The 22,352-nt window shown below is 46.0% G+C and overlaps 1 protein-coding gene and 1 non-coding gene across 2 annotated transcripts in view; one reads left to right on the top strand and one right to left on the bottom strand.

The window, feature by feature from the left end:
• AXL (AXL receptor tyrosine kinase) overlaps positions 1-22,352 on the bottom strand; it is a 227,184-nt gene that overhangs the window by 12,486 nt on the left and 192,346 nt on the right. The window contains exons 16-17 of the mRNA XM_069207542.1: positions 2,589-2,710; positions 123-232 (exon numbers count right to left, since the gene is read on the bottom strand). Coding sequence (XP_069063643.1) covers positions 123-232; positions 2,589-2,710 — 232 coding nt within the window. The remainder of the gene's footprint in view (positions 1-122; positions 233-2,588; positions 2,711-22,352) is intronic.
• Positions 10,293-10,420, top strand: LOC138260611 (U6atac minor spliceosomal RNA). Its single transcript, XR_011198916.1, has one exon. It is a non-coding gene; the product is annotated as a U6atac minor spliceosomal RNA (small nuclear RNA).

A 22,352-nucleotide genomic window follows, 5' to 3' on the forward strand; every position in this document is an offset into this window, starting at 1 on the left:
ATGGCGTTGATTGTCACCCATCGTCCGTCCAGGATTTACACATGGACTGTTAACAATGTATTCTGCCTTGGAAGAATCAATACGTAGTTTTGGAAAAGGGAAAATATTTGCCACAAACTCACATGCAGTTACGAGCAGCAAGGTCTCGGTGGATGAAATTACGACTGCTCAGATATTCCATGCCGCTGGCAATGTCTGTCATAAATTTCACCAGCATCTGAGTCGGGAAGTACTGAAAAGAAATGGAAAAGGTGGCAAACAGTTAGAAGAAACCCACACCACGCACATAACCAAATATGAGATTTCAGTCTAGAATCAATTTGTGGTGTGTTGGTGAGTAGCTGTGGGTGTAGCAAATACCAGGGGCAAGATGAGATACCATTTGTGATGTGTGTGCTTGAGTTCAACGCTGAAACATGAAACCTTAGGGGACGCACATGAAAGCCCAATGCTTTTTGGCCTGTTTGGGGAGATCATCCACCACACTGCTACACGCCGAGTCTCATGACACGATAGCCACACCGCAGTGGTCATCACGCAGAAGACGGGAACACTTCCCAAATAGGATAACAAAACAAATACAAAATCCTTCCAACCGCACACCCTACATGGTGGAGCTTGCTCACGTGTCGTTAAGCGCTTCCATCCCCCACACACGGGTAGTAAGCACTATATCAATGCTGCACTACAACACAAGACATTAAAAGAACGGACTGTGGGGAAGACGGATATCGCAAAAACAAAAGTGAAATGTATCTGAGACGTTTAAGCCTTGAGAGTGGAATCACAAAGACTTTTCAGTGAGGAAGCAAAAAGATACTATAGTGTGTGGCAAACTCTTCAAATTCAAAATAAAGCGAATTTTATGGTTGGAAAGTTGGGGAAAGTCACTATTTCATGGTATTCTATTAACTCGAAAGACTCTGAAAATCACAATTAAAACAAACTGCTGTGTTCTGATTTTCGTTCCCTAGATGGCGCTATGGCATATCTCATAGAACTGACAGTACTTCTCTGCTTCATCACAGATCATACTTGCAAGCATTGCTTTTCTGGTGATCGTCCTCCTCATTAGTTTTACAAATTACTTAAATGTGAGTCACTAGCAGAAAGCATGCTTTTTATCAATATGATGTGAAGATGATTAATGCCTATTTGTAACACATTCCTGTGTAAGGTCCTGATTACACGTTGTGTGGAACGGAGTAGGGTATGTACACCTGGTAATATCATTATTCCGGTGAATAGATACATCCTATTCTGAGTTTTCAACTTGGAAATGAGACACAGCATGCTGAATTGAGATGTAACATTAATATGTTGCCTTTTTTCGGGACTTTTCACCTGAATCCAATCCTATGTACAAGAGTGAGGAGTTCTCTAGCTAATCTGCAAATCCCTGATTGGGCAAAGGTCGCAATTCCAAGTGGTGTAGAATTGATCGAGCCGGGCAATTATCGACTGCAGTACAGTCAGCACCCTTTGCTAAAAAGATATCCAATTGGACATGTTGTGCCCACTCTTTCTTCATATGCCTCACCGCCCTGGGCTTGATTTCAGAAAACACTACTCTACCTGTTTGCTCCACACACCGTGACACTGCTTAATTTGTGCCAGTGTTTCAGGGGGCAGCATCAGCTCTCATTTTGAGATATCCAGACGTATTTCCATCACCAGACTTTAAAGCGGAGGGAGAAAGAAATGCAGAAAAAGGAGAAAGACAGAAAAAAGAGAAGTATAGGAAAGGAGTAACAAGGAGAGACTGCAAGGAAAAAGAGAAGCTAGGGGTTTGCAATAGACAGGAAGTGCAGGGTAGTAGAAGAAAGAAGCAAGAAGGCAAATCAAGAATGGGCAGGCTTGGTATGTGACAGCCCTGTCATCTTGCTGCATTGGCGAGAGAATGATGGCAGTTGCACTTATTTATATATTTATTTATTTACAAGTAACAGCTGCTCAGTATAAAGTAAAATCTGAACAGAAAGGGTTAAATCCCTGCAGTGATATAAAATCTCAGAGCTGTCCGCCAGTAAGCCTGCGTGCCCATGTTAGGTCAGTGGTTCTCAACATTCCTACTTGGTTGTATTGTGAGTTGCATCTGACATGTATTTGTATATCTTGCATTACTACGTAGGTAGTGTATTGTACAAAGTGAAGAACCGGGCTGTATTTAGCTCACTTCTGCATACTTGTAAGTGTGGAGCAATTACATAATATATTTCTTGTTTCAGCTGCAACTAAACCTAAAATCGTGACCTGGAACTCAGGTTTGGAGTTAAAACTGTAAATTAAACCTACAAGAGCGTGCAGCAACACTGTGGACAATGTATTCTGGTATGGCTGACAGTCTTCAAGTACCATTAAGTAAAATGTAGGCGTGGAATTCAGAAAGGTTTTGACTTGTCCATATCCTACACGCAACATAAAGACCTTGATCGATTGCACTGATGGGGTAGTGGGCGAATGGGCAAGCAGTCGTGTATCGTGGAATCAGTAAGACTGTGTAGGGGTTTACTTGTCAAGCACAGTATGTTTACCTAACACCCTACAGGAAGCCCATTCTTTGGTGTTCCTGTCCCCTTCCTACTTACCAGCGGGCAGTCTCCTAGGCGGGAGTAGAGCAAGAAACTGTGTAGGTCGCCATGTTTCATAAATGGCAGGAGGACCACAGGGGAAGGGTAGCCTTCGTTCTCCGTATTCTGCAGACAAACACCTGCACAAACAAGAACAGTAAAAATGCGTGACTATCTCAGCTCCATATCACAAATCAAGAGGTTAGGGTTGTACTCTGTCTTAGATTTTTCACCTGTATACTTTAACTATCTCCTTATATAGCAATACCTGAGAAAGATAGGTCGAAGTGAATTTTGTATTAGAGAAGAGATAAGTGCCCACATTTCCACTTCCACTGTGTGTTCCTCACAGAAGTGTTAACACCATATGAACTGTAACGTTTACGTTTGGAAGTTTTAAGCTATTACCTATAGTAACCACTCTCACTTTACTTCCCACTGCAGGTCCTAAACCATTACGGTCTACAACCTTGCCCACTAGTTTTTAAATCTATTACATGTATGATCTTTATACTTCTCTGATCAATTCTTTGATAGCAAGGAGCGATATGCAATCCTGATCAATACTGTACACATACTCCTTGATTGGGGGTATGTGCTGGGCAGAAACTAGTTGACTCTGTACTGGTCAAATTAATCCCCACCTTCTTTTAACCTGCCATTGGGGATATAATATAGATATTCTTCTTCCACCACTAGATAGTTTAACATACACTTGTCCCCCTCTACACTGCAACTCCATCACACAATACCCACTATCGCTCTTCAGGAAGCACGTAGCCTGCTACCACCCCTCATAAGACCTGACAAACTACCATGCTCATGGGTAGCAGCTCGCACAGGATCACTCAGACCAGTGCCAGGAGGGGCCAAATGAGGAAGCATTCCACCTAGGGATGGGTGAAGGGTTTTGTCCTATAAATAACAGTGACTATGGCCCTCATTATGAACACGGCGGTTAACACCACCGTGTTCATGCTGGCGGTCTTTCTATAGACAGCCAGCCCCCCTGGGACCCCGCCGGCCGTATAATATACATTCTGCTGGGCCGGTGGGCAGAAACATTGTTTCCACCTGCCGGCCCAGCAGAATGCCTGGCCGGGACATTGCCGGCGGCTCCACATGGAGCTGCCGTCAATGCCTCTGTGCGTCGGGTGCAGCTGTAAGTCGGGCAGTGGCCTGAGCGATGGGGCACTGCACAGGGGCCCCTGAACTGCCCATTCCAAGTGCATAGGCAGTGCAGGGGCCCCCAGGGTGGCCACCGAGCACCCCTTCCACCAGCTTTTCCCTGGCGGTGAAATCCGCCACGGAAAGGCTGGGGGATATGGGATCATTATCCAAGGGGCAGCAGCGCTGCCCTGTCGGATATTGATGCCATCCACCATCAGGCTGCCTGTCGGAGGCAGCCTGGCAGTGGAGGAGGGCCGCCTACGGCGGCACTCCCTGTCTTCATTATGTGGCGGTCTGGGCCGCCATGCCGGATGGCGGGATTTCCCGCCACCTCGGGCATGGCGGCCCAGACTGCCAAGATCATAATGAGGGCCTATATCTGTTTTCCTAAGCTACTTCAGTGTCTCTACTGTCTCTCAACCCCTGAGTAAGGAGTATAGATTACTTAGTATGGGAGGCATAAGTCATTGTCTTCTCTCTTCCCTCCATGGTGATTTGAGGGTTGCTAACAGCTTTACGATAATCCAAAAACAAGTTATGCTAGACTTTACTGTAATGCACTCAAATCACTGGCACAAACTTTGTTTTTCTGTATTTTCACATCTGTTTTCTTACAAGAAATATACATTTTAAATAACAGAATGCATTTTGTTTTCAACTTTGGGAAAGCTCTGGGAAAACATTGTCAAAGTTCCAATGTTTTACGATTTTAGAAAAAAAAGCTGTAAAACCTAGACTTGCAGAGACCTTGCAGAGAACATACATTTTTCATTTTGGCTGAATTCAAATAGAGTGGAATTTATATATGTATATATATATGAACAAGATACACCAGGACACTTCGCAAAATTTCTAAAAGGGAAAAATCATTAAATGTGTTAATGTTTCTCAGCAAAAAAGCCTTTGCACACCCCTATTTTTAAGCACGTAGGGCCTCATTTACAAGGCCCGTGTTGCAGGGCAGCTCAGCAAGTGCCTTACTTTGCGGCCCTTCACCACATGAAAGGGCAAAAATGAACCATACCTGTCATCTTCCCTTGCACTGGCACACACATTGCTGCCATGAAATAAATGAAGGCACCCTTGCACCACGGTGCAAGAGTGCCTGCGTTGTGAGGATGATTGTTTTTGTGCAGGAAGAGAGACACCTTCCTGCACAAAAACAATTAAGATGTGTTTTCCTCTTTCTATGTGTGCTGTAGAATGCAGCACACATAGAAAGAGGAAAAAACGGGGAGAAATAAAGATATTTCTCCCTGTTGCGTCACTCTTATGCCGCCCCTGAGGTGGCCTAGGAATCTGACGCATTTCTAGACTTGCAAATCTGGGAATGCATCAGATTCCTTTGGGTTCCATGGGTGTAGCGTGGGAACACCCCAAGCAACACCCATGGAACGCCTCGCCTCTTTCACGCAGTGCTATGTGTGAAAGGATCTATATTTACAAGCCCATGAATTGCCATGCAAGGTGGCTTTGCGTGGCCTTTCAAATATGGGCTAGCACACTGCGCCAACAGAGCGTCAAAAAATGATGCTATGGTGGCACAGTGTGCTGCTAGGGTCTCGTAAATAAGCCCCTTAATGCTTAGCACATGATTATAGATTGAATGTGTTTTGTGAAAATACTGACATGCTACAATGTTTTATTTCCACACGAGTTATTTTGCCTGCTACAAATGTCAGGAAAAGTTCAAGAATTTACTCCCCGGAGCAAGGGGAGGCCCTAGTTTCATATTTCATTCCAGTATAGACGCAGGACTGTAACGTCCCTGCTTAAAACACAACCACGGGCTTTTTCCAAAGCTGCAAAAGCAATAGCTTCCTTCCATCTCCAGAGACAGCCCGCCAGCAGGAATGTAAAAGAGCAACAAATGTGTCCCAGTAGGAGACACTTCCTGTTCATCTGTTTTCCCATGAACATGTGGACCCCTTGCACAGCGAATAGCTCCCTCTGACCATGTGGTGGCTGCTATGATAGGAACACCAGCTTGGCCCCGTCAATCGCCATTTCTTACATTCTATGAGTGACTTTCCTCTTTCCCACGATTAGAACATGGAGTATTCTTTGGCTGCTTCTATCAGGCTTTCTCTTTTGCTTGATCCAGCATCTACCGTCCAGGATTCTGAATGAACACAAGACTCTAACCACATAATAGTCTGTAATTCCAAGCCTACTATCGTCCAGTGCCATAGATAATGGGGAAGTAAAATGGGAGTCAGGACTGCTCCAGCCCATCAGGACATGCCATTGGTTACCCGTGGTTGTATTACCTTGACTACTGAAGCATGTTTTCACTAATTTCTGAGTGGAAGTGAAGAGGCGAAGTAGACACGGTAGTGCTCAGCAGGCTTGCATCACAATGGGATTAGTGGCGGCCCCTGAGCCCGCCACTCTCCTCTAAAGACATTATCCTGTGTATCCATTTCAGCACCACTTAGTCTGGAAATGGGTAATCACCAGTACTTCCAGTGTACCAGTCGCCGTCATGCATAATCGGTATGGCCCAGATCACCACTGTTCGAGTTTTAATGTAGTATTCAAACACCCTTGAACCTTACAAATCAGTGTGCTGCTCAGCACTCTTCCTAAACAGCTGATTCATGAATGCTGATCAGATGCTGATCAGACCCATCTGCACAAGACTATAGAAGTGGCTCCTACTATCCACTGGGGATTTATTGAATCAATGCTCCACAAGGTTGGCCGTGCCGATGATGGAGCAAGGGAAGTGTCTGGCAAAAGAGCTGGTGGTCAAAGGAAGGGCTGGCTGATGGCTGCAAGAAGCATATTCCATTAATGGGGCTTGAGGCCGTCTAGCAGGGGCACAAAATACCTGAAATGTTATCATCTAATTAACTGTGCTGCTGTTAATAGAGATTTTGTTAAATGCCTTAAACGTGTATGCCTTTACTTTATGAGGCAAGACTGGTGGCTGATGGGCATGGGTAGATATGCAGCATCCTTGACTCAGTAGTTCGGTTCAGCAAAATGTCCCCTATCAATAACCAGTAGTTCCACCACTCTTTTTCAGTGTTGTGAAATGACCCTCCTGGGCATCGCCAGCAGCTAGCTGATGCACAAGTGTCGGCATGCAAGGATGCTGATGGCCGTTGAAGAGGAATACTACCTCACAGGAGGAGAACTGGATCAGTGAAGGACTATTGACAGATAACAGGGGCTACTGAAAAATTTGAAGGATAAATGGCTGATGTAGAGTTCATCACTGCAGGGGATCACCTACCACTATTAATGGTGAAGCCAGAAGAACGAGGACAGTGATTCCTCCTTAATGGGGTGACTACTGGTTTGTAGGGTGGCATATTGAAAAAATGTGAGCGAATTGGCTTATGTGGAGGCTATTGTTTAATTTATATAATCCACTGACTGACGAATGGTACTGCTATAATGGTGCGGGAAGGACTGCCTAGTGAGACAAAAACGAACTCAAGGTGGAATGTAAAGTTCTGTTTGATTGGGATAATTATTTTGTAAGTGTCTGGTAGATTTTCAGAGCAAAACCTCCTAGCAAAATGTTTCCCCTTTACACAAAGTACATGCCAAGTGCTTAAAATGGAAAAAAAAATAGTTGTTTATAAAACATAATTTTAGAAAAAAAGAAGTAAGTCGTGCACTTTTGAAGCAATCGGGATCATTTTGAAAAAATAATTCCCAAAACGGAATACATTTTCTAGAAACAATTAAAAAGTGTGAGGAGGGCAAGAGAGGGATCAGGTATACTACAAAATATTTTCTTCAAATGTTGTACTACTTGGAATGTACGTTTAGAATATATCAGTATTTCAAGAGGACCCTTAACTCTATATGACTAACGGAGGTATAAGAAGCTGAGGGGCTTGGTTACAAGCCTAGTGGGCCGCCATCACTTTTTGTGATGCAATGGTGGCACAGGCTGCAGGCCCACATCTTACAGGCCACACAAAGACACTTTGCAAGGCTTTTCATGGCTTTGCAGATATGGTGTAAGGCAATGCAGTGCCAGTCGTTGCGTTTCCTTACACTGCATCAGGGGTTCCTTGGGTGTTGCGGTCGGTTTTGCCACAAAACACACATGGGTTTTGACGCATTCCCAAATTTACAAGGAACTGTAAACATGGAAATACGTCAAAATCTTAAACCTCTCCAGGAGAAACACAATAAAGAGAAATATGTTTATTTCTCCTTGTTATTTCCTCTTTCTATGATTGCTGCATTCTGCAGCACACACCGAAAGAGGAAAAAACCTCCATTGATTGTTTTTGTGAAGAAAGTTGTGTCTTCCTGCACAAAAACAATCCTGTCTGCGATGCAGGCATCCTTGCACCATGGTGTAAGGGTGCCTGCGTCAGCGCTAGGCAGTCCATTGTGTGCCAGAGCGGGAGAAGAGTACGGAAATGTGCTGTATCTTGTAGATACAGCACATTTTTGCCTTTTGCATGTGGCGCAGGGCAGAGCAGAAAGGTTGCTTGCTGCGGTGCTCTGTGCCACGGGGCTTGCAAAAAGCCCCTAAGTAGACAGTGCCTAACTGACCACTTCATTCTGTAGCACATACTGGACAGATTTTGCATTATTGGCCACTCCATTCTACAAGGCATACTGTGAACATCAGGTGCTTTGCTTTTCACTTCCTTCTGATGAAGTTAGCAAAATATTGCCTTATAGGCCACTTTATTTAACAGTGGAATTTGAGCACATATTGCTTAATTTACCACTACATTCTGCAGCAGATGCTCTTCAGAGTGCTTTACAGACCATTTCATCCTACAAGGGGAACTAGGGATACAGGGGCTTACTGACCATTTGACCTTGCAGGAGAAAATTGGGAGGCAGCGCCTTATTGACAGCATCATACTACACAAGAAACAGCATGATACATGACTGATTCCCTGAGCAGTGGAAACTGGGCAGACAGTGCCTTACTGACCACTTAATACTACAATGGAAACTAAGAAGATAGTGCTTTACTTAATAATTCATTCTGCAGTGGAAATGGAGCAGATACTGCCTTACCGGCCACTTCATTCCACAACGGAAACTGGGCAGATAGTGCCTTACTGACCACTTAATACTACAATGACAGAGCGCCTCCCCAATTGGGGGGGTGCGGCGCTTAGTGCCCGGGGCCGCCGTGGCCCGAGCCCTGTACGCTAGTCTTACGTTTTCTGGCCTTGGCACTTCCGGAGGCCGCACGTGTAACTTCCGGCCGCCTGCGCCGCCCCCTCCATTGGGGGGTATTAAAGTGCCCCCCAGATCAGGCCTCAGCCTTTTTAGTGGAGACGGCGTGGGCGGCACGGCCAGTGAACGGCGTTATGATCGGCGATATGGCCCAACAACGAGAGCTCGTGTCTTTAGGGTTAACAAGCAAATGTTCGAATCCTAGTCTCTGCCCGTCGTTTTCCGGTGATCGGCGCCATGAAGAAGGACATGGAGGACGCTGACATGATGCTGTGGACGGAGGCGGACTTTGAGGAGAAGTGCACGCCAGGGACCCCGTGGCCAAAGCGACCACTGCCACCCAGGCCGAGGCCTCCCCGCCCAGGAATCTGACCATCAAGTAAACAGAAAGCTTCAAGGAGGTGAGTGCCCGTCACTCGGTGAGAGTCCAGGGGCCTAGGTGTTTCTGTCACAGAGTGATCGCAGAAACCACGAGGGGCCCAGAGCAGGACTGTCCAACTAAGGGATGTTTTGGGTGAGAAGGAGTGCCGGGTTTCAGCTATTCATTTATATACCGTGAACTGCAAATAAAGTGTCGAATTCCTGGGTATAGAAACGTGTCCCCGAAATTTGATGGAAGGCGAATTAGCCACATTTTGTAATCCTGAACTGGTAGATTCCAAGTCTCCGTGGCTTCTTTGAAGATCCTACATAAAAAGGTGCCTGGCAGTGGTCTGTGAGGCTTTCTGCTGCTAGAGATCAAACCTGGCAGTACGTCTCATTGTTTCCTGATTGTCATTAAAGTTATCCGGATCTAGCATTGTAGGTCAGTGAGCTGTGTATGTGCTTCCGCCGCTCGGACCCTGAGGCTTGGCATCTTCATTTCGGCAGCAGCACCCCCAGCCCTCACAAGTTTATCAGTTCTGCTACTTGCTTCGGCCACGTTGGGCAGATGCGAGCTGCTGTATATACTCTACACCCCCCGCGCCTCTGCAGCTCTCGGGGGCTGGGCCCAGGCATATTTTCAAAAGTAGACTTTGTGATCATATAGACGGAGGCTCCAAGCATTGCGATCACATTTCATGATTCTTAGACCATTACAGAGGCGTTAATGAGCACAGTTAAATATTTGTCCTTGCCTAGTCCTTTGTGAGGCTCTATAGTCTACTTCCAAGTACAACTCCTCATCCGTCGTTTTAAAGCTATACAAACAGTTCCCTTTTCAATTTCCCCTTCGTCTCTATAATAAGCTGCAGCTTGTTTTGTTTCTTTTTGATTTTGTTTTTTCTGAGGACCTGGGTTTTTCCTAAACTGGGGATGCCGTGGCCTGTTACCAGGCATAGTGCACGTTCCGCGACCGTCTTCGCAGCTAGTGGTCGGCAATTACCTGTATTTTATAAGGTGTTGTATGAAAGGAGAGAAGGTTAACACTCCCCTTGACAAGGATGGAAGAGGTCCTAGTGGCCTTTACAACACATATACGGTTAAGGTACCGCCACTTACTTTGTGGCGTTTAACCATGTTTTTCGAATATGCGTGTCAGTTTGTCTATTGGGCAGGGTGCTCTGGTTCCGTGAGAGTAGTGAGGAAGTAGTTAAGATTGCATGCCCATCCAGTCCTTGGCCTCTCATCCAGTACAGGCAAGGCTGTCCTCGTGCAGTGTTTTTGGAATTACCTGAGCTTGACTCCTGTCTCCGTAAGCTGGGAAGCCAGTGAACAAGACTAACAGAGGGTGGGCCGCCACCCAACAAACAAGTTATTGTACCCTTAGAGGCATGCCTATTGCGCCACATTGGTGTGTGCTTCCTAACGAGGCCAGTAAAAGAGATGCACTCCTGCCCCTGCGGATTCTTGGGTTTGACGTCAAATCGCATTTTTTGTGCAGAAGTAGTCCTAATGTTTGCCTGCTCGCCATGGAATAGCAGGTTCCACATGACAGTCTGCAGCCCATGTGGCAACCTTTTGGATTGTCTGCCCTCTGTGCTGTACAAGGACAGAATTCTTTGGAGCGAAGGCTACCGACTGAGCAGTGAGAGCGAGAGACCGTTCTGAGTTAAAGAACTTAGCGTTGCGGTCAATGTGAACCTGATATACAGACCAGCGTCAATAAATCAATCCACCTGATATTAGGGCAGCAAAAAGGTCTGTGCCAGACCGTCTAAGATGATCCAAAAAAAAAAAAAAAAAAAAAAAAAAAAAAAAAAAAATCCCAGCAGGAATCAATAGCAATGTGCATCAAAGGAAAGGATTAAAAGTTCAGCTGTGATTGTTAAAATCACACAGTAATCCCTGGTGTGCCAGAAAGGGGTACACGTCCGAACTGCACAGTATGAAACTAGAAAATCTGGGATCATTCCTGGCTTTCCTGCGTAAGCAAATTGTCTGATCCTACCCTACTTTATTTCACAGAAGCTCCGTTTTTGTTCATTTTCACACACATATCACCTTCAAATTTGTGCTTTAAGGGTGTGCGCTCTTAGTTGGGTAAAGCGCCTGTCTGATAAATAGGAGGTCACGAGTTCAGATCTCAGCAGTGCCTAAACTTTTCATTGTTAGCATCGTCATTAGGGCGGGAATTGTTCCAGTGCATGTTTAAAAGCTCAATTTTAATAATACTTCTCGAAGCGGAGATCCAATATAATGTACTAAGATGAAACTCTTTACCTGTTAGAGAAATACACTTGAGTGTTAAGGAGAGTTTAGCACATGTTACACGAGGTTAGTTGCATGAATTACAGCCATATAGTTCCAAGGCCCGGCTCGTGCTGAGTCTTATAGCCCGAGTCGACCCTTGTCTCGGCTCAGCTCCCCTTGTTAATCTGTTGGATGCCAGTAAGATATCTCATTAGATCAAGACACTTGCTAAGGAAACATGTGACCTGAAAGCTACACTTGTGAGTCCCTGCTCCATAGCTCAGCAGCTTTACCCCTCTGTTGTACAGATGTGTGCAACCCTAAGCAGCATACATTCAGTCTCATTAAGATCTGTGCTTTAAATGGGCTGTTACGGTCTGGTACTGAGTACCGGCACTTTTTATGTTTAGAGGGAGAATACCTGCACTTATCAAGCTAAACGCAATACTTTTAATTGAAGACTACCGGCATTTCTCAAAAACAAGCAGGCACTCTGCTACAGAGTACCTGCACTTCTAATTTTCCATTTCAAGCACTGAGTAAGATAGCTCAGTGGGCTCATGCAATCACTGCTTTGGCATGTACTCCAAGTCAGACTTTTAGTTTCCCAAGCTCCCACCACAAAACTAAGGGCTTTCAGTAGCTTTAAATAATAGGTGTTAATTTTGTCATTACCTCATTTTCCTATGCCCAATTGTAGGGGGACAGGAAGTGGGGGAGGTGGAAGCCACAGGACCTTTCCACCCAGTCATCCACCCATGTTCACGGCCACTGACAGGGATGAGTGCTGGGTGTAGGGTGGTAAAAAATCATTGCTAATTAGCAACTAGGCAACAAAAAGGATACAGCAGCCAGGTCCTGCAATAGAACAGAAAATAGAACACCACGTCAGCTTTTCTTCTGAATTCATGCCCTCATTATCTGCCCGTCGAGCGCCACCCCCTGCTAAACTTGTTTTCCTAAAGCCAGGTGGAGCAGACTTAAAGGCCCCAGAATCAATATGAGGTCTGCCCTGGGCCCGCCCTGGGCGGCTGGTGTTTGCAAGGAGTTAAACGGGCAAAAAATCGGGCCAGTGGCGAGCGCAGCGCCCCTCTTCGTCCCTGCCCGGAAAGGCCGATCCGAGGCGGTTATTTGGGGTTGGGAAGGTAGCGAAGGAGTGCTTTGGAATGGTGGTTTGCATTTTAAGATTTTGCTTGAAGACACATTTTTCCTCTGATTTCTTAGGAATGTAACTTTGTAGTCCAAAGAACCACAAGTGAGGCTCCCCAATGAGCTTCTTACATATTTTACTGGCAGATGCTTGGGTAGCCGGCCTCTGGGGTAGGTTGGTTGGTGAGAGATCGCACAATGTTAACACTTCATGGTGTGTTGGAAGAGCCCTTGCTCCGCGTGAGTTCCATGCTGGGAGAGCTGGTTAGTAGCTATGGGGTTACAAATCTTTCATTCACTGCAGGTGCCCAGCTGATGAATTTCGGTCAAAGATGCTGGTGGTGGCCGCTCCCGTAATAAATAGCTACCTATGGAGATGACGATCATCACAGGCTGTATTGTTGACACTGTCCGGAAGAGGACAAATGCTCTTGTGTAGACATGCATCGTCAGTTTTGTAGGTTCGCCTACACACAAAAAAAAATTACTTAGAGGTGGGGGAAACCTCATTAATTCCTCCCCCCCCCCCCCCCCATAGAACGTCTCGCAGGGGATGCGGCCACAATTTCCGTGGAGATGGGCTCCCGTGGACACTGTTATGCTGTTATACTGAGGGCTCCTTCGTTTTTTTTTTTTTTTTTTTGCTGCAGCCCGCAGAAGGCACTGTTAGATACATTGGGTACCCCCCCTTGTGCTATGCCTCGCACAGATTATAATATGGAGCTACAGGCACAATAATACCAAATGTTCATATAACCCAAGTTGGGTCTACCTGAAGCGCCCTGTCTATGAATGGCCTACACAACCATGTTGTTGTCCTGGACTGGCGGTCCAACTCCTCCGAGCCGGTCACGACCTAAGAGAGGGTGAGGGACAGCCATTACAATTTTGAACTGCACATGGCGCCCCCCCCCGTATCCCGGTAGATAAATTGGGGATTGTCCATGGTGGTTCGGCAAAAATTCTGGTGCCCTAAAGGGTGCGTGGTTTGATAATGGTTTTCTTCAGACAGGGCGACTGCCTTGGGAGCAGCTGGAGTGGCCCAGCTGGTTATGTGCCAGTCATTCCGTAGAAGGGCAGCTGCTGGGAAATTGAATGCCAGTGGCCGGTGGTCATTCGTCTGCTATTGATGTTGTAGTCGGTCTGTGCTGCAATGACACAAAGCTATATGCGCTGTGCTTCACTTCTGTACGACATACTCATGCTTGTTTCCTTTGTTTCAGTAGCAGAACGTATTAAATGGTATGGGTGCTCGGTCACTCCTGTGTCCGGCTGGCGGCTTCCAGGTTGCTACCGCTCCACAAGCCTCAGCCGGGCATTGGTTTTGCAGCGTACCCAGTGGTGTGGGATCGGTGCTCTGAGACATGCAGCTGCAGCAACTGGTCCAGTCGGTGCAGGGGTACGGGGGACTTCTGTTCCCGGAACTCATTGCCGTACAGAGGGGAGACTTGGACCTGGGAGAGGCAAGTATACCATGGTAGTGCCTTGGTCCAGGGTGCACGGGGAACATCCCACACAGTCTGTTTGAGGGTGCGGTCAGGTACTTTTCTCTGACGGGGGCACAGACTGTTGCCTTGAGGACAACTGGGCCTTTTCCTACAGTTCGGTTGGGGGTGGGGAGGGCGAAGGACCTCTGGGCCCCTGGTCGCCCTCGTGGTGGGAAATGAGATAATACATTCACCCTAAGCAACAGAGGGGTACCCAAGGCAGGGTACCCTGGATAACACCGAAGGTAGGATCCTGCAGTCCTGAATCAACCGGTGGATGTACACACCAGCTTGGGGGTTAGGGTGCCCAGATCGCTGGGGTGGGCACGGGGCTCCTGCTCCTGGCCACCCTGTTGCACCCCCACGGCAGCTTGGTGTTGGGGTGGGGGCGGAACCCGGAGCACGAGGACAAGGGACGTTGAGGTGTTGGGAACCGCCCCCCCAAGGATACAGGTGAAGTACGGTTCACCTGTGTGGTCCAACGGTGTTCGGGACGCAGGAGGATCCTTGAATGTGTCGTTATCGTGATTTATGACAGGACTGAATTTTGATTTACAGGAAATGTTTTTTATGATTTGTGATTTTAAGTACTTGTCATTTGTAAATAAAATTATTCTAATGCCAAAAACAATCAGACTCTGTCGGTCTTCGTTTGGCGGGCGTCGGGGCGGGGGCCTACTGGAGGCATCCGGGTACTATGACAGAGCGCCTCCCCAATTGGGGGGGTGCGGCGCTTAGTGCCCGGGGCCGCCGTGGCCCGAGCCCTGTACGCTAGTCTTACGTTTTCTGGCCTTGGCACTTCCGGAGGCCGCACGTGTAACTTCCGGCCGCCTGCGCCGCCCCCTCCATTGGGGGGTATTAAAGTGCCCCCCAGATCAGGCCTCAGCCTTTTTAGTGGAGACGGCGTGGGCGGCACGGCCAGTGAACGGCGTTACCCACCCTCCCATCCCTTTAGACATGAGATTTAGGGTAAGGTGTGAGGGGGAATAGTAGGTGGGAAATGAGATAATACATTCACCCTAAGCAACAGAGGGGTACCCAAGGCAGGGTACCCTGGATAACACCGAAGGTAGGATCCTGCAGTCCTGAATCAACCGGTGGATGTACACACCAGCTTGGGGGTTAGGGTGCCCAGATCGCTGGGGTGGGCACGGGGCTCCTGCTCCTGGCCACCCTGTTGCACCCCCACGGCAGCTTGGTGTTGGGGTGGGGGCGGAACCCGGAGCACGAGGACAAGGGACGTTGAGGTGTTGGGAACCGCCCCCCCAAGGATACAGGTGAAGTACGGTTCACCTGTGTGGTCCAACGGTGTTCGGGACGCAGGAGGATCCTTGAATGTGTCGTTATCGTGATTTATGACAGGATTGAATTTTGATTTACAGGAAATGTTTTTTATGATTTGTGATTTTAAGTACTTGTCATTTGTAAATAAAATTATTCTAATGCCAAAAACAATCAGACTCTGTCGGTCTTCGTTTGGCGGGCGTCGGGGCGGGGGCCTACTGGAGGCATCCGGGTACTATGGAAACTAAGCAGATAGTGCCTTACTCACTACTTCATTCTGCAGTGGAAATGGAGCAGATACTGCCTTACCGGCCACTTTATTCTTCAATGGAAACTGAGCAGATAGTGCCTTACTGGCCACTTCATTCTACAATGGAAACTGAGCAGATACTGCCTTACTGACCACTTCATTTTACAGTGGAAACTGGGCAGACAATCCATTACTGACCACTTCATTCTGAAAACTAGGCGAAGGAGCAGACAGTGTCTTACTGATCTCTTTACTCTGGAGTGGAAGCTGGGTAAAGGGTGCCTCACTGGCAACTTCATCCTGGAGTATATAGTAGGGTAGGTAGTGACTTAATGACCTCTTAATTTGCTGATGGAACTCAGGACATACTGCCTTACTGACCACTTCAATCTGGAGTGGAACCTAGGCAAACGGCCCTTTACTGACTGCTTCATTTATCAGTTCAATAAGGGCAGATTATGCTTTCCTGGTCGTTACATCTTTGCCCACTGCTTGATTCACCAGTACAATGAGAGCAAACAGTGCTATAAGAACCGTGTCTTTCTGCAGAGAAATCTAGGCAGACAACGCTCTTCACTCTACAAAGGAAACAGTAGGCATCTGGTACCTAATAGAGTGTGTCATTCTGCAGGGGACCTGGACCAACATTGCATTAAAATACTTCAGTCTACATGTAAAACAGTAGGCACAACATTGGAAACGAAGGAGACTCTGGCTACGTGGTGTAAAACTAACCACTTTTTGGGACCCGATGAGCAAAGGGTGCCTTAGTGACCACTTCATGCTAAAGCAGGATTTGGGCAGACAACGCTTTACCGCCTTGTCCATTCTCTTGCTATTCTTTCCCAAATTTTCTATAAAGTGGGAGATGAAGTATCGAGAGATAATTATTGCTCATGCATATGAAACAAGTTACAAGAAATAATTCCAGGGGCTTTATTATGGGTATAGTGCACTGTACCACTCTGCACCATTGAACGCACAAGTCTGGGCACCAGGGGAAGACTTGTACAGAAGTCTTATCACAGAAAATGCACTGTTCTCAGTGCAGATGCGAACCCTAGTAAAAGGTACATTGGCTGTTTGAAACTTCTGGTCCATCTTTTATTGTAGGCAGCACCTCATCCAGCCTTTCAAAGTGGGGCAGAGACCCCTTGCAGTTGGGAGCAGTGAGTGACCTCACATGCCTGCACAGGGTTGCTTGGGGATGTCCCTGGAACCCCCTTTCTTTTCCATCCTTTCAAGGGACACACAGACTGCACCTCCTGTCTCTTTGCATCTGCACCCACGTCTGTAATTTGGTAAGGGTGCAAAGGAAAGAAATCCTCTCACTTGCATGGGGTGACACATCCTTTCATATGAGGGAACACCCTCTAATGATCGTATGGACACACAATTAGCAGCAGAGCAATCTTCTTTGCACAGGGGCACATACAAGCATCAGCAGCCCCTTTTGTCGTGCCCCAGTGGAGAAACAGGCGCACCCTCCCGTTGTGACGCCAAGGTGCTTTCTATAATATAGCCCTATATGTTTATTTGTGCTTAGGGTAGTAAGCAGAGGTCCCAAAATGCTGGTTTACCCAATTCGTGTTATAAAATGATCAATTCTAATAATCCACGCAGACCTTAGTTATTCTAGAATTTAAACAACTAGTTAAACCATTCCAATAATTCCTGAGAATTATTAGTAACTGGTGGCCAGACAAAAATGAATGGTTAGTTAATAGTATTTTAGATCTCTAACTTCCCCATCACCTAAATAAACCAGGTTCGACCTTAAAATAAGTGAGAATTCTTAGAAGACTGAGTGTGACATTACCAGCTGTGAATGGGCGAGGTTATGTTGTCCTAATTGGCTCAGATTCTGCTCGAGGGAGGCCAGACTGAAGCCAGAGCGTGAGGTCACCTAAGCAGCGCGAGGCCCTGGCTGGGAGGCTCCGACACCGACCCAGGCCTGAACGACGAGCACGAGGCCAGGCACGGGGGAGCTTTCCACAGATGGCGGGAATAAGAACTAACAGGAATGACGGCATCAAGTTAACCCCGAGCGAACACTCGATGTAAAGTAACCCTCCCTCTAACACCTGCTCAGCCCTCCATTTTACCAACATCCCACGTGCCCGCAACTGCCTAACCCATCTTCTGAGATTGGTGGATAAAAAGGTAAATATAGAGATATGTGCAGTGCGGCACTCTATACATTAGAATTCAAGCAGACGTAAAGAAGGTACTAATTTATACACAGGCTTGGTGCATAGGTAGCAGCCATATTCAATTTTCGAACCATATCAAATTAAACTTCTTTTACAATACAATAGGAAGAAACAACATGGTCTAACCTTTAACTCCCTTCCAATGTCCCCCGCTTTGGAAGTGGTAAGACCTTTATGAATATTGCGGGACTTCTACACATACTGATATTCCTGCTATGCCACTGACTCTTACCCAGCTAGATTGTAAGAGGTTCCAGTCAGTATTAAAACATCACAATTTCCCTGTAGTGCAATTTGACTCAGTTCAGCTTTGCACAGCAACAACGGAATATATATATTCGTTCAACAACTTCTTAAAAGTGGCCATTAATGGAACAAGTGCTATGCAGTACTTCGGTGGACACCGTTAGAACTCACTGGACATCTCATGCTGTAATATGTACCACAATATAATATGTCATGCTGATCACAGGGTCATTGCTGGGGATGCAACATTAGTTCATCTTACAGTTTGGCAACCAGGGGCATAAAGGGGTAATGGGTGGGTTGTGGTAAGATATTTTAGAGAAACGCTGAGGGTGTCATAGGAGGGCAGTAAGGCGATCCTAGTATAGCTCCAGAAAAGTTTATTACATTGAACGTAGTACAACCAAAATTAAAGGAAGAAATAAGGAGTCCAGTTCAGGAACTCAGAAAATTTGCTAGAATTAATTGTCTGGAAAATACTGCTGGATTAAATTATGACCTATAAAAATATTACAAATATGCCATAACTTTTATGCAAATGTATTAGTGATAGTGAAAGTACCATTGGTGCAATCGGCTAGATGGTGAGCAGTCTACCTCCCAAAGAGGAAAAAGGCTGTGGCTGGAAAGATGTAGAAAGTAAAGCAGGGGGGGTGATGAATGACAAATAAGGAGGGAAATCAAAGTAAGTGAATGATTTGGTGAAGGGAAAATAAAAACTAACTGTAGGGATGCAAGAGAGGGTAAAGGTTTCTTGTTACACTCGGAGTATGAACGTTGTAGGTTTTGGTTTACCAAGGATCAGTTATAGTACTAAGGGTAGCCAAGTAGACTCTGGTAGGGATATAAAGGTAAACCTGGGCTAGTACCGAGGGTTAGAGAGGGAAAAGTTCACCACCAAAGGAGACTTATTGCTAGTTACATCAGTGGTTGAAAATGTATCTGAAATAAGCAAGATCTTGGCATGCCTTGTGAGAACTCCTGAAATGTATTAGTGGCCTGATGCGAGGTTGGTCTCAAGTACACGTTTGTGCACGTATTGCTAAGCTTGGGCAACTATATTGTTGAATGAGTAAAGGGAATGAATGTTTTCACCTGAACAGATACCAGATGATTAATAGTACTCTCTGTCTGGTCAAAGCCGGCAAAGCAACAATACAAAGAAACATTTTTTGGCCGGAACCTTCTGAGCAGATTTACTTTCAATGGGGGGGCATTTTCTAAAAATAAATGTTGCTGGTTGGAACTCCACACTCCATTGAACAGTAAAGTTAAAAACCTTTGATATTTGAGGGAATACTTTGTTTGCCATTCAACTTGGCTCGTCCCTGTTATACAACCATAGTCCAACAAGCTGTACAAAAACAAGAAAGGAAATCAAATACAGAACCGGAAGGTTTCAACCTTTGGTGGAAGGTGGCACTTTTTAATGAGGTACATGTCACATCTAGTATTGGTTTATTAGGACATTAACAGATGCATGTGAATTACAAGGGATGCAATCTTGTAAAACTTGAAAATTCAGCTATAATGTGGTTATCTAGAGATGTGCAGAAGGAGCTCTGGGGCATATTTACAAGCCCCCACAGCCACCGAAGCGTCACCTCTTGTGATGCTCCGCTGACGCTGTGCACTGTGCCGTATTTAGAAGGCCGTGTTAAGTCACTTTTTGTGGCTTAACGCCAGCTTGTAAATACGGCCCTTTCACATACAGCACTTTGAGCAGAAGGGGCGTGCAATGGGTGTTGCTGTGGGTGTTCCCCAGCAACACTCATTGCATTTTGAAGCTCCCCTAGATTTACAAGAAATCATAAATCTGAGGCAGCACGAAAATGTAACGCCACCCCAGGAGTGGCATTAGCATGCACAACGAGGAGAAATGATTTTAATGCTCCTCCTTTTTTGCTCTTTTTATGTGTGCTACTTTCTAGAGCACACATAGAAAGAGCAAATCGCCAGTGAAGATTGTTTTTGTACAGGAAGGTGTCTGTTCCTGCACAAAAACAATCTCCCCCACAACACAGCCATCCTTGCATCATCGCGCAAGCGTGGCTATATTGGCGCTCAGCAGGTAATTTAGCACCGGCACAATGGGAAATACAGGGATGTGCCGTATTTTTGCAAATACAGCGCATCCCTGCATTTCAGACGTGACGCAGCATGGCGCTGCCAATTTTGGCACAGCACCACGCTGAGCCTTTTCTTTGTACGTATTCCCCTGTGTTTTACAAACTCTACTTCCTGTAAGAAGGCTTTTTGGGTAACTGGAAGATTTCCCTGCATTGTCAATAAAGTCTTTCTTTCAGATGCTCTTTAGTGTTCAACAGTAGATCTAGTGCCAAACATTACACATGTTCAAAACACAGAATGTGCATTAAATGGGTGCATTAGGGCCCCAAAAGCACCCAAAAACATACCCACCAAGAGAACGCAGATAGAACATTTGTACAATGAAACAACACTGTACAGACATGACATATAACTAAGAGAGAAAGTCAAGTTATGTCAAGACATAAAACTCACTACCTTACAACAGCATGCATTAGGGTAGAAGTCTAAGCCGACATCAACAGGGCCTCAGTATGCAATTAAAAGACTATTAGGAGATTCAAGAGTACAAGCAACCATCGCCTTCTTATCACATGTGTACAGCTGCCTAGCACTTGGCTTCTATATCAATCCGGGAAACATGGAAACAATTTGGTACAGCAATCCATTCTAACCCATTCAAAACACCTTCAAACACATTTAAAGGGATGTCATCTGGGAGACACACACCTCCACAAAACCAAACCAGACTCTGATCTGCAAAGAACTTGTTTGGAAAGTCAAACCCTTGACTAGGGGAAGCCACTAGAGTGCCATACTGGTGGCTGAGTGTGCCGTACACAGCTGGCAAATAATAAGATTAACAATGTGGCACACACTGTTGCAACATAATGTAATACATTTTCTTTCTTTGTGAAACTATTTGAAATTAGATGCAGTTCACTGTCTGAAAAGGAGTAAGGAGTCCCATATTGAACAAGCATTTTCAATGCAACGGGTCTCGCATTTGCTTGAGTTAGAGCTATTAGCGTTGTAAAGAAAAAAAAACGCAGCGCGATCGCACTATGTAAAATGCAGCGTGATCGCGCTGCGTGGAAAATAAACAGATAAAGTAGTCCGGACCCCAGGCTGAAAACATCGAGCCTCGTATGTTTTTTGTAGTTTACTGGTGCTGTGTAGGTGGGCTAAACACCAGAAAAGGCATGAGGTATGCATGCCTTTCACAAATGAAAGCAAGTGGATTTTAAAAGGAAAGCCCACGAACCAATGTAAGTGACTGACGTGACATGGATGTGGTTTGAAGCCCAAAGAGAGATTACAGAATGGACGGAGCGCTTTACGCTGACCCATAAAAACTGCTTTTGCCTGTTTACAACAGAACATGATCAGACTGTAAGAGTTGATGTGCTCATACTGTATAGGCACGTCTTCCATCTTCACGGGCCTCAAACAATCATTACTCAATAGGCAAGGCTGTGCTGCATCTCAGAGCCCAAGGCTTTCTACAACATGCGTGTAAATCCAAAATAGAGATCCGCCCAGAAACATCTGGGGTCCCCAAGTGTGTGCTGAGAAGATTTATCAGTTGAAATTCTCATCTTACAACACTTTGGCTTGGATTCCTGATAGCTAAATAGAAACGAGAGTCACAGACATTGAAAAATGGCGGGAAGCCCAGGCTCAGTGCCACAGAGGACCTGAATATGGAATAGAAGGAACTAAAACAGCATTTCCTTCTGAGGCACATGACGCACAACTTGGACACTCAACATCTGACTTCTATAATATGGAGTCCTGTAGACGTCTCTGCCAGCAGTGTGTACAGCTCCAAGCCGAACCAGCGCACTGTGTAATAACAGCAAATAGGCAAACACATATCGTTACAGAGAGAGAAAAATATCTCAAAGATGGCAAGTCTGTGAAAAGGGGACAAGCATAGGAATGATTACTGAAGCCAAGAGTAAGGTGACAAGTGCGTCAGTTGCCCAGTGAGTCCAACTGGGCTCTCTCTCTTCTGCCTCTATCAGCTGATATGAACATTATCATATCCCCTTGTGGCAAAGGGGAAACAGAAAATGCTACCTACAGCAAGGAATTCTCTGTTGGGTATTTACTCGAAGTGTGCTCCTGCAGTCTATTCGGTAGAGTG

Source organism: Pleurodeles waltl, chromosome 9, assembly GCF_031143425.1.
Source record: "Pleurodeles waltl isolate 20211129_DDA chromosome 9, aPleWal1.hap1.20221129, whole genome shotgun sequence".
In the NCBI taxonomy this organism is placed as follows: domain Eukaryota; kingdom Metazoa; phylum Chordata; class Amphibia; order Caudata; family Salamandridae; genus Pleurodeles; species Pleurodeles waltl.